Raw genomic sequence first — 12,344 nt, 5'->3', positions numbered from 1 at the left:
CAGTAAAGGCGCTGAATGCTCTGTAATTGGCACGTGAAGACCATGGAGGGGGTCATGTTGGAGACTTTGTCTGAACATGGAGCTTTACCAAGCTTCAGCCCACGGCTGAAGTGGGAAGCGGCATACTATCTGGCATCTGTCTCACGCTTGCTCTGCAGTGACCCCAGCTAGAAAGCCATCCTTTCAGATAGGATTGCTGCTGAATTCATGCCTTCACTGGTTGAATAACAAACACTGCCCACTCTCACAGATAAAAGACAAAGACAGTGACCACTGAGTTGATAGAAACTAGATGTCTGGGATACTCTCACACAGCACCTTCTGGTGAGGAAGTTTATAATTTACTGCTTTCCAGAGATTCTCTGCGAGTGACCCTTGGAGTTGTTTCGCGAATTCCAACATGGCCCGTCGCAATGAACGTCCTTTGCAGCTGACCTCATTTCATTTTCTCTTGTAATGCGGTTTGCAGCCAGCAGATGTCAGCTGGAAATTGCTTTTCATTGAATACTTCAAACTTGTGCTGATTATAAATCCAATTCATAATGTTAGCACTGGAAATCTGAAACCTGAAAATACGTATCCATGGAGATAGAAATGGACACAAAATGTTCTCTAGTGTGACCATGGTCTAAGCTCCCACTCTACAAAAGCACCACAGAGTTTGTTGCATTCGTCGTGTGCATGTTTGTGTCCAAGATCTGCTTAAGTATTTCTGTGCCTATGTTTATATATCCGCGCATGTACAGCTGTGTCTTGACATGAGCACAGGCCATTCAGCCCATCAGTTCCATGCCAGTTCTCTATAACGCAAACCAGTAGATTCTATTCCCCAATTTATCTCTGTGGTCCTCCCAGTTCATTCCTTTCCGGAACCCATTCAAGTAATTTTAAAATTATTGCTCATCCCCATTTCCACTAATGTCCATTGTAGTGAATTCAAGAGCAATATTTGAATGCATGTTTGTGCATATGTCTACGTGTGTACATTTGTTACATCTGAGTGTGGCTGTACAGAGATATCTGTTTGTATACATCTGTGTGCATATGTCTGTGTATCTACAGGAACATGGAACTCAGGAGCACGGGGAGGGGGAATGATCATTGGAATCATCCAATCCGATCATATCAGACCTGCTTGTACTAGAACATGCACATTCCTGTCTGCTCCCTTATCTGTGGGTATCGCAGTGTGTTAATCTGTCTGCATTCCAGTGTGCACATCTGTGTGTATTCCAGTGTGTACATCTGTGTGTATATCAGTGTGTACATCTATGTGCATTTCTGTGTATTTCAGTGTGTACATCTATGTGCATTTCTGTGTATTTCAGTGTTTAATTTCTGTGTATTTCAGTGTGTACATCTATGTGCATTTCTGTGTATTTCAGTGTTTAATTTCTGTGTATTTCAGTGTGTACATCTATGTGCATTTCTGTGTATTCCAGTGTGTACATCTGTGTGTATATCAGTGTGTACATCTATGTGCATTTCTGTGTATTTCAGTGTTTAATTTCTGTGTATTTCAGTGTGTACATCTATGTGCATTTCTGTGTATTTCAGTGTTTAATTTCTGTGTATTTCAGTGTGTACATCTATGTGCATTTCTGTGTATTTCAGTGTTTAATTTCTGTGTATTTCAGTGTGTACATCTATGTGCATTTCTGTGTATTTCAGTGTTTAATTTCTGTGCATTTCAATGTGTACATCCGGATATGGGTGTCTGTCTATGTAGCTCGACTATAGTTGCTGCAGTTGTTAACAGTACCTTTACCTGCTCACTGGTCACTGTCTTTTACCCAGTGAGTGGTCAAAGTTTCTATCCACTCACTGATCAATGTCTAGCACACTATTTACAAGCCAATGTCCCTGGTCGCTAACCCCTCAGTGAAGTTACGTTTTCTGACACTAGACTTGGAGACTGTTTGGATTTCTCTCTGTCTCGTCACACTGAGGAATTATCTGAAGGTTATACGCGGGGCGGGTCTGTGGCCTGTTGGCGATACCCCGGTCTGGTGGGGGATGAGAGCCGGTCTCTTAGAACGACAGAACCCCGCCCCCACATGCAGCTGCTCGACTACCGGTGGCTTCGCCTGACCGTAGTGAGAGAGAGAGGTAGTGCGGGCGGAAGTTTAGAATAGAGAAACTCTAACACACACACACACACACACAGAGAAACCCCAGAACAGGTGGAGTGCACTTGGCGATCAGAGGCAGGGGCATTGTATTGTTGACTGGAAGTGAATGCAGTGAGAAGGGGGAAGTTTTCCAACAAGCTCAGAGCTGCAGTGGACGTATCAGGTTAAAGACCGGGCAGTTCCCCTGTTGCGTTTCTCATTCCTCCGGCAGCTCCTATACAGCATGGATCTAAAAAACGAGCTGCTGAAATCCATCTGGTACGCTTTCACCGCCCTGGACTTGGAACAGAGTGGAAAAGTCTCTAAATCTCAACTCAAGGTAACCTCAACTCAACTCCGAGGAGAGGCAGGGATAGAGTGAGAGCGCGGGGTATCTTAAAATGTTTTGCACTCTACTGGTGCAAAGAGACTGTCGTTATAAACATCAGCGTTGCTTTTGTTAACCAGAGACAGCCCGGCTGTAGGGGTCGAGCCCCACTCTAGACATTTGAACTCTGCCTGTTTAGCCTGACCTTATGGTGGTGTACTGAGGGAGTGCTGCACTGTCTGTGGAGCCAAACCTTTGCCGACTCCGGTGGTCATGGTGTGAGGAGACACTTTCAGTCTTCAAACTAAAGTGTTTTCTGATGCACTTTTGTACCAGTTTCATGATGGGGTTTGTTTGTGTTTGGGGGGGTGTGGTTGGAGATTGGTAGAAGGACTCCATACAACAAATAGGTGCACTAATTAGCTCTCAGTTCGAAAGTAAACTCATCAATAATTAGGCCATTTAAAAAGAGGAGATTAAATTGTTGACCCTGCTTTAGTTTTGGGGGATAAACACATGCCACTGAGTCTGAACACCAATGAAAACTGTTGAGACGGATTTACCTGTTCCATGTCCAGTTTAATTGGAGGGAAGAGATTTCTGTGCTCCAGGCTCTTTAACAATCGCCCCTCTCTCTGAACTCCCCCAACACACCGTGCCACCTATATGTGTCCTGTATGCAGTCCAGGTTGTGCTGTTTCCCTCAATCCATTAACAACAGTCTGATTTAACAGGAGTTATTTGAGCCAGGTTTGTCCAAAATTACTGTACAGTAGACACTAACAGAAGAATGAAAACGAAAAGAACTGCGGGTGTTGTGAATCAGACACAAACACAGAAGTTGCTGGAAAAGCTCAGCAGGTCTGGCAGCATCTGTGAAGAGAAATCAGAGTTAATGTTACGAAAGAAGGGTAGCTGGACCTGTAACGCTAATGGAAGAATGATTGCCTTAGTGGGTTGTTTTGGGGGAATTCATTTAAATTCTAACACAGGGAAGTGGAAAGTAAGGCAAGGAACAAGCTGGTGAGAACCCGAGTGAGGGAGGGTTAATCCTGGAAACACTGAAACCCACACTACACACAGAGGCCATTTGTGCTACTTGCCTGGTCTGGCAGTTTGTGAGAGACATTGTGCTTAGTGCTATTTGCCTGTAACTCTTACCGCTTCAACTAATGTATAAAATTATTTCTCAAAACTGCTTCCCCAACCTTTCCACTTTGTGTTCCAGATCCAGGGGGACTTTGAGTGAAAATGTGTTTCCTGCTTTATCTCCTGACTTTGTGTCTGTGTGAGCATAAAATCATCGATACTTAAAACATAGGAGAAGGAGGAGGCTGTTCGGCCCTGTGAGCCTGCTCAGCCATTCATCATGATCATGGCTGATCTTCCAACTCAGTGGTCTAATCCTGCTTTCTCCCCATAACCTTTGATCCCATTTGCCCAAAGTGCTATATCCAGTCACCTGTTGAATATGTTCAATGTTTTGGCATCAACTACTTCCTGTGGTAGTGAAGCGCACAGGCCCACCACTCTTTTTGGGTGAAGAAATGTCTGCTCACGTCCGTCCTAAATGATCTACCCCAAATCCCACCAGCAGGATGGATTCATTTTTCTCTGTCTAACCTTCTGAAACCCTCCTGTTGTTCTGAAAACAGCCTTCAGGCCACTTCTTAACTTTCTTGGTTCCAAATAGAATACTTCTGTTCTGAAGCCCCTCATTCCTGGTACCATCTTGGCAATCCTCAGTATCCTTTCTAAGGCCTATCACCTCTATCAATGACAGTATCAGTAGGAGTGGCCACTGGATCAGGATGCCCTGGATTGAGGCACTGCTTTGGTGCGACAAACTAAGAGCTGGGCATCCATGAGGCGCTATGGGCAGCAAACTTGTACACAGCCATAATTTACAGCCTTCCCAGTATAACTCCCACTTTACCAATATGTGGCCACTTCTGGAGTACTGTGTCCAGTTCTCGTAACCCCAATAAAGGAAGGACTTTATTAAATTGGAGAAGGTGCAGAAAAGATTTACCAGGGAGGTCGCTGAAACTGGAGTTATAAGGAGAGGCTGGGACATTTTTTCACTGGAGTGTAGGATGCTGAGGGAAGATCTTACAGAGGTTTATAAAATCATGAGGGGCACAGATAAGGTGAATAGCAAAGGTCTTTTCCCAAGGTTGGGGGTGTTCAGAACAAGGGGGCATAATTTCAATGTGAGAGGGGAAAGATTTAAAAGGGACAGAGAGGCAACTTTTTCAGAGTATGGTTTGTATATGGAATGAACTACCAGTGGAAGGTAGTAGATAGAGGTACGGTTACAAAGTTTAAAAGGCATTTGGATAGATACGTGAGTACGAAAGATTTAGCGGGATATGGGCCAAAAGCCGGCAAACTGAACTGGTTTAGTTTGGGAGACCTGGTTGGCATGGACAAGTTGGACCGAAGGGTCTGTTTCTGTCCCCTATTTAATAATATTCTGAAGAAGAGGACTCAAAACATCAACTCTGCTTTCTCTCCACAGATGCTGCCAGACCTGCTGAGTTTGCCCAGCAATTTCTGTGTTTGTCTCTGATTGCCAACGTCTGCAGTTCTTTGGATTAGGTGTTATCAAGTATAATAATAAATTAGAGAGTAGACTATATTGGACTTCATTAAGTCATTGTTAATAAGTACAAGTGCGGTGTCATAATTGCATTGAGTGGTCCATGAACCAGAAATTTGTATCATTCATTTAGATTCCTTTATTGTCTATCAAGTGTGCCAAATAGCCACCAATCTCTTAAATGTTTTTCTCTTGCCAAACTAGTACTAGTGAAAAAGTTATTTACTAAAAGTATAAATACAAATATTAAAAGTAACTATGGATTGAATACTGATGAAGAAAATAAGATTAGTCCTTTTTTCAGATCGCAAGTCTATTGCTTGCTCGAAGATTCTCTTTCTGAGGTAAAAGGAGTTGAAACCTTGAGGTCAGAGTTCAGAAGCCTCGATGTTTTTTTGTTGGTGGTTAGTTCTAAGATGGACTCAGTAAGTGTAGTAAGCTTTGAGAGAGAAAGCAGATTGTTTGTTCCTCACTAGTTCTGCTTTTACAGCACAGGCAGACGGCCTGTGTTCTTTCTGTGGAAGAGCAGATGGTGAAAGACCTTCTGCTATGTCTCCCTTTAACTGGGAACCCTCTCTTCGCCGGTTTCTCTCAAAGACCTGGGCTGCTCTGTCAAAATGCCATTTCCACAGCTTATCTTGTCACAACAGAATGGCTACTATGTTACTGTCGATGAATCATTTTTGCACAAAGCCAAGTCAGTTATGCTAGAATTCCCTGTGGTGCCTTTCAAGTCTCCTCCTTTCTTAATGGCTCTGAAGCTTTGCACCTTTAGACCGACAAATTGTGTTGCCCAAGGGTTAATTTATTCTAAATATTTCCGTTCGTGTGTGATGTCGAGATGACACATCAGTCCCTCTGCTCTTTTGACTGAAGTGAGTCAACAAGGGCGGTCATGTGAATTCTGGGAGCCATTTTGTGTGATTTTATGCCCTGTTTGTTTTTTAAAGCAATGATTTACTGCCTTTATAAAGCACGTAATATTTTGCTCAACAACAGTGACAGTGGTGACTAATGAACCATAAAGAGTGGGAATGAATGAACGGGGAGCAATCATTTGGAGAGGTTGCAGAATTGGATAAAAAGTGGGAAGCATGAGGCTAGGAAGTGGAGAGGGTGAATCTCGACTGGATGAGATAAAGAGCTGGAGCAGATGGTGAGATTGCCTGCTTGCTAGTGGAATGTTGAGTTGGTGACTTGCTGTTTTGATGGGGCCCCTCTGAAATGATCCTTTGTGTATTCCAGGTGCTGTCCTACAACCTGTACACCGTGTTGAATATTCCCCACGATCCCAAGATCCTGGAGGACCACTTCCGTGATGACAATGACGGGCCTGTTTCCAGCCATGGGTACATGCCTTATTTGAACAAGTATATCCTGGACAAGGTGAGTCAGTGCCTTGGCTGCTGCACACCATGACATTACCATCCTGCCCCTGTGTTACCCTGGCTGGGAAGGACTCTCTCTCTCCCTCTGTCTGTCTCTCACTCTCTCTCTCTCACTCTCTCTCTGTCTGTCTCTCTGTCTCTGTCTCTGCCTCTCTCTCTCTCTCTTTCTCTCCGTGTGTGTCTCTCTTTCTCCGTGTGTGTCTCTCTTTCTCTGTGTCTCTCTCTGTGTGTGTCTCTCTCTGTGTCTCTCTCTCTCTCTGTGTCTCTCTCTCTCTCTGTGTCTCTCTCTCTCTCTGTCTCTCTCTCTCTGTCTCTCTCTGTCTCTCTCTGTCTCTCTCTGTCTCTCTCTGTCTCTCTCTGTCTCTCTCTGTCTCTCTCTGCCTCTCTCTGTCTCTCTCTCTCGCTCTCTCTCGCTCTCTCTCGCTCTCGCTCTCTCTCTCTCTGTGACACACACAACACACAACACACAATCTGTCCCGCTGTGACTCAACTGTAGGAATATGCTGAGGCCTGGAGATGCATATAGTCAAAAAAACAAGAGCCTGTATTTTGTAGAGTGCTAATGTCCCTGACAGGAGCATCTTCTAAGTGATAATGTAAGGCATTTGGACAGAGAGCCCAAGTCTTGATTGAAAAGGTAGGTTTTTAAGGAGAGAGATGGACAGATTTAAAGAGGGAATTCTGGGTCTTCACCGCAGAGTGTTGTAGGGATGGCTGCCAACATTGGAGCTGAAACCTGGGATGAGCTAGAATTTAAAATTAGCTTTATTGTCACATATTCTCGCAGAAGGACAGTGAAAGGTTTGCAAGTTGCAACTTGTGGTGCCGTCATAGATACCAAAGCACTTAGGTACAAATTCTTAGGGGGAAAATATTTAGAAAAATAAAGAAACAAAAAGTCCAGCAGTAAATTCACAAAAATAGAGAAAGAGTTTGGAATAATGGTCCTTTTAACAGTCCTTTCAGAAGTAGAGTGAGGCTAATATTTCAGAGGGTAACAGAGTGAAAGGTGATTATAAATAGGGGCATTTGAGGCCCTGGAGGAATTGGGTAAAAAAGGAGAAAGATTTTAAAACCGAGTTAACTTAGCCCAGATGCTGGAAAAGTCTGATCCCAGAGTGCAACCAGGCTTGATAGGTCATAAATTTGACTTTTGTGGTTGGTTGCTACGATGATTAGTGATTGAAACATATTCCCACAATGGCTTTTTATAACAAAGCAAAAACATTTTGTTACAAAAAAGTGATTTAAAAACAACACAGCCAAATGTAAATAAACTGTTAGAGAAATCTTAACACAAACAACAAAACAAAAGTTCATTAGAACCAAAGGAAAATCTGCAATAGTAGGCCAGATGGCACTTTAACCCTATCCAGGCTCCTTATAACCCTCACTCCTGATATTTCAAAAATCTATCCACCTCCTCTTTAAATATTTTCAGTGATCAAGGCTCCACAGCTCCTTGGGATAGAGTTCCAGACATTCACTACCCTCTGAGAGAGGTGATTCCTTCACACTGCAGTTTTGAATGAGTGTGCCCTTACTGTAACAATGTCCACATTCCCACCCTCGTGGTAATATCTTCTCAGTATCCACTCTGTCCGGACCCCTCAGAATCTTGTCTGCTCCTGTAAGATCACCGCTCATTCTTCTAGACTCCAATGGATAAAGACCCACCTCATTACCTTCCCTTGATAAATCGTTCCAGGGATCAGTCTAGTAAATCTCTTTTGACTGTCCATTGCCAGTCTATCCTTTTTTAAATATGGAGATCAAACTGTACTGTGCCCTCACTGACACCCTGCGTAGTTGTAAAAAGACATCTCTTTCATAAAATTCCAACACCCTCCCACTGGATCCAAAATTCCATTTACTTTCTTAGTGACTTGCTGCACCTGTAACCTAACTTTGTGTTTCATGCACAAGAACATCTGATCCCTCTGCACTGCACTTTCTAGAGTCTGAGACAACAAGGTATAGAGCTGGATGGACACAGCGGGCCAGGCAGCATCAGAGGAGCAGGAAGGCTGACATTTCAGGTCAGGACCCTTCTTCAGAAATGTGGGAGGGAAGCGGCTCTGAAATAAATAGTGGGGATTGGGGGTTGAGCTGGGATGGTGATAGCAGGTAGGTAGTGCCGGGGATTGGTTAGTGAGATGGGAGGAGCAGATAGGTGGGAGAGAAGACGGACAGGTCAAGGAGGTGGAGATGACAGCGAGACAGGGAGTGCTGGTCTTGAGAAGATGCCGGGGGTGGGGAGATTTTGAAACTTGTAAAGTCCGCATTGAGACCATTGGGTTGTCAGCTCCCAAGGCGGAATATGAGGTGCTGCTGCCCCAGTTTCTGGGTGGCGGCATCATGACACTGGAGGAGGCCCAGGATGGACATGTTGTCCAGGGAGTGGGAGGGGGCGCTGAAGTGGCTCATGACTGGGAGGCGTTGTTTGTCACAAACCGAGCATAGGTGCTTCAGAAAGCAGTCTCCGAGCCTCCGCTTGGTCTCGCCAATGTAGAGGAGGCCACATTGGGAGCAGGGAATATAATAGACACATTAGCGGGGGGATGTGCAGGGAACATCTGTCTAATGTGGAAGGTTTTTTGGGGCCTGGGATGGGGGTGAGGTTCTACAACTACACTGGCCCTATCCCCCACCTCTTTCTCTGTTACATCAATGACTGTAATGGCATCACCTCGTGCTCCCATGAGGATCTCAAACAGTTCATCAACTTTATTAACACCTTCCACCCCAACCTTAAGTTGACCTGGACCATCTCCAATACCTCTCTCTCCTTCCTGGACCTCTCTGTCTCCATCTCTGGTGACCACCTCAAAACTGATATCTATTGCCAGACCACCGACTCCCACAGCTACCTAGCCTACACTCCTCTCACCCACCCTCCAGCAAAAATGCGATCCCCTATTCCCAAGTCTTCTGCCTCCACTGCATCTGCTCCCAAAATGAGGCATTCCACTCCCGAACATTCCAGATGTCCTCCTATTTCGAGGACTGCAACACCCCCCAGTCGTCGAAAATACCCTCAACCACATCTTTTGCGATTCCCACACCTCAGCCTTCACACCCCCTCCCTGCAATATAAATAAAGACAAAATTCCCCTTGTCCTTGCATATCACCCCATTAACCTCCAAATTCAACGCATCATTCCCCGCCACTTCCGCCATCTGCAATCTGACCCCAAACCAAGGATATATTTTCTTCCCTGTCCTTATCTTCCTTCCGGAGGGACCGCTCTCTCAGCGACTCCCTCGTCCACTCCATCCTCCGACTAGCCCCACTACCCCCGACACCTTTCCCTGCAACCGCAGGAAGTGCTACACCTGCCATCCCCCCACCTCACCCCCATCCCAGACCCCAAAAAAGCTTTCCACATTAAACAGATGTTCCCCGCTAATGTGGTCATCTTCCAGCTGCCCTTGTGTGGTCGGTGATATTACCTTGGGTAATACAACTTCAGCTTCTCAGCTTCCAAGGACGGAGTAGGAATCAATCAGCTAGGGAAACAGAGTATGGCTCGGGAATGCAAATCGATGGCTTCCTGCGCTGGATGTTAGATAAACAGTATAATTTAGAGGTAGTGGTGGCGTTGAGAGAGAGGGTGGTGAAATATATCTGGATATCATGTGACTCTAGCACGTCATGGACTAGGGAGGGAAGGAAATTGATTCCTTTAATTTTCCTTGGCCTCTGTCTGTAAGCAGAGGTGTTTGTTTATTGTTGATGACCTCTTCCATCACCTCACAGTGTCTGGACTGTGTCCTTATATTTGCCGATTGGGACTTTCCAGGATTGTAGTCAACTTGCAGGCATGGTTTAGTTCAGCAAAGTTTCAGTTGAGCAATTAATCCAAAAAGTATAACTTTTACAACAACTTTTGATCTTCTTTGTTGGCAGGATGCTGTGCTTTCTGTTGACGTTGGTGAGATGCAGAACAAAGCTGAGAATAGGATGGGTTAGTCCATAAGGGTTCTAGAGGTGACAGAGAGGAAACGGGGCCAGAGCCCTGGGTTGTGAGAAGATAAGGTGGGGGACCCAGTGCCACCCAGCTGGTGAGGCATTGGAGGTCAATGGTGCTGCCAGTGATGCCACATGTTGCAGACAGTCTGAGAAGATCAAAATGCCTCATTTTCTGGAACAACTTGATTTAATTATTCATCTAGCCTCTAAAGACATTAATCCCAGAAAGCCGCCGCGACTGTCCACTGTCTAAGATGACAAAGAAATCTTGATCAACTAGGTCAATGGGCTGAGGTGCGGCAGATGGAGTTTAATTTGGATAAATGCAAGCTATCACACTTTGGTAAAACAAACAAAGACAGGACTTATACAGTTTAAAGTAGGGTCTTGGATAGTGTTGTAGAGCAGAGAAACCTAGGGGTTCAGGCACGTAATTCTTTGAAGTTTGCGTTACAGGTAGACAGAATGGTTAAAAAGGCATTTAGCACTCTTGCCTTCATTGCTCAGACCTTGGAGTATAGGAGTAGGGATGTCATGTTGAGGTTGCACAGCCATTGGTGAGGACTGTTCTGCTTGCTCTCTAATAGAAAGGAAACTAGAGAGGATTCGGAAGAGATTTACCAGGATGCTGCTGGGAATGAAGGGTTTGAGTTATAAGGAGAGGCTGGATAGGTTGGGGCTATTTTTCACTGAAGTGTAGAAATTGAGGGGTGACCTTACAGATGTTTATAAAATCATGAGGGGTATAGATAAGGCGAGTGGCATATTTTTAAGGTGAGAGAAGAAATATCTGAAAAGACATGAGGGGCAACCTTTCTACGCAGACAGTGGTTCCCATGTGGAATGAACGTCCAGAGGAAGTGGGCTACAGCTGCAATGTTTAAAAGGCATTTGGATAAGTATATGAATAAGAAATGTTTGGAGGGATATGTGCCAAACACAGGCAGGAGGCGTTAGTTTAGTTTGGGATTATGGTCAGCATGGATTAGTTGGACTGAAGGGTCTGTTTCCATGCTGTGTAACTCTGAGACCATTATTCCAGGCATTGTTCCCACCAGTCAAGTACAAATTGGCATATTCCGCAGCACCAAGGCTCGCTGCAGCTCTAAAGACAACAAGACACCACAACTTTTCACTCCTGCTCTCCCTAACCCCCTCCCCTGGTGCAGTCATTTTTTTAAAAAAAATGTTTCTGACCCGGTATCTGGCTGCGTTACTGGGGGAGGTTGTTTCTGGGGTTGGCTGCGTCGCATGTCAATGCAGCCGGCTTCGCGAGGCTAACATGTTACTTTTTATATTTTACTGGAGGATTGCTCAAGGTTACTCGTGAGCAGTTATTGCTCAGCCTGCTTCACGCTGCCCTGTTCTAAATCCACCTCCCCCCATGACACCCCACCTGCCAACCTTCCCTTCCTCACTGTGCCCTCTGTAACTGCAGCTTCTCTGTTGCCTGTGTGCACACTTATCACAGCATGATGGTAATGTGAGAGATTCGTTCTGTCGGCTGTGGACAAGTCTGCACAAGTTGGATAATGGTAAGATTTCACGCGTTCCTATGGATACATTTATCTAAAATGTGGCCTTCATGGAATGGTTACAGCACAGAAAGAGGCCATTCAGCCCATTGGATCACATGTTCTCCGAAAGAGCTGTTCGAGTACTGTGCGCTCTCTCTCTCTCTCTCTCTCTCTCCCTCCCCCCGCCATAATCTGCCATATTCGACCCTGTCCCCTACAACGCTCCCGTGCTGCACCCAGATCCGAATCCACTTGTCGTAGCTGGGAATCTCCTCGTCTCAGGATGGCTTCTCAGATCTGTACCCTTTCGTTCTCAATCCTGCCACCAATGTGAGCAGTTTTTCCCCACTCTGTGCTCTGCCTAACACAACAAAAATGAGGCTATACAATGGAAAGATCCCAGTCAGCATGGATTAAAACAAACG

The 12,344-nt window shown here is 45.1% G+C and overlaps 1 protein-coding gene across 2 annotated transcripts in view; it reads left to right on the top strand.

Moving 5' to 3' along the window:
- The first annotated feature begins 2,137 nt into the window (after positions 1–2,137).
- The window catches only part of LOC125460912 (differentially expressed in FDCP 6 homolog), a 56,055-nt gene continuing 45,848 nt past the window's right edge, over positions 2,138–12,344 (top strand). The window contains exons 1-2 of one of the 2 annotated variants that reach the window (XM_059652233.1): positions 2,138–2,451; positions 6,287–6,427. In XM_059652233.1, the coding sequence (XP_059508216.1) occupies positions 2,356–2,451; positions 6,287–6,427 (237 nt within the window). In that variant the 5' untranslated portion in view covers positions 2,138–2,355. Of the gene's footprint in view, positions 2,452–5,967; positions 6,198–6,286; positions 6,428–12,344 lie in introns of those variants that run through there. The other variant, XM_059652234.1, reaches the window with a different exon arrangement.

Source organism: Stegostoma tigrinum, chromosome 18 (genome assembly GCF_030684315.1).
Source record: "Stegostoma tigrinum isolate sSteTig4 chromosome 18, sSteTig4.hap1, whole genome shotgun sequence".
Taxonomy (NCBI): domain Eukaryota; kingdom Metazoa; phylum Chordata; class Chondrichthyes; order Orectolobiformes; family Stegostomatidae; genus Stegostoma; species Stegostoma tigrinum.
The sequence above is the reverse complement of the archived record's forward strand: the minus strand, read 5'-3'. Positions and strand labels throughout refer to the sequence as shown.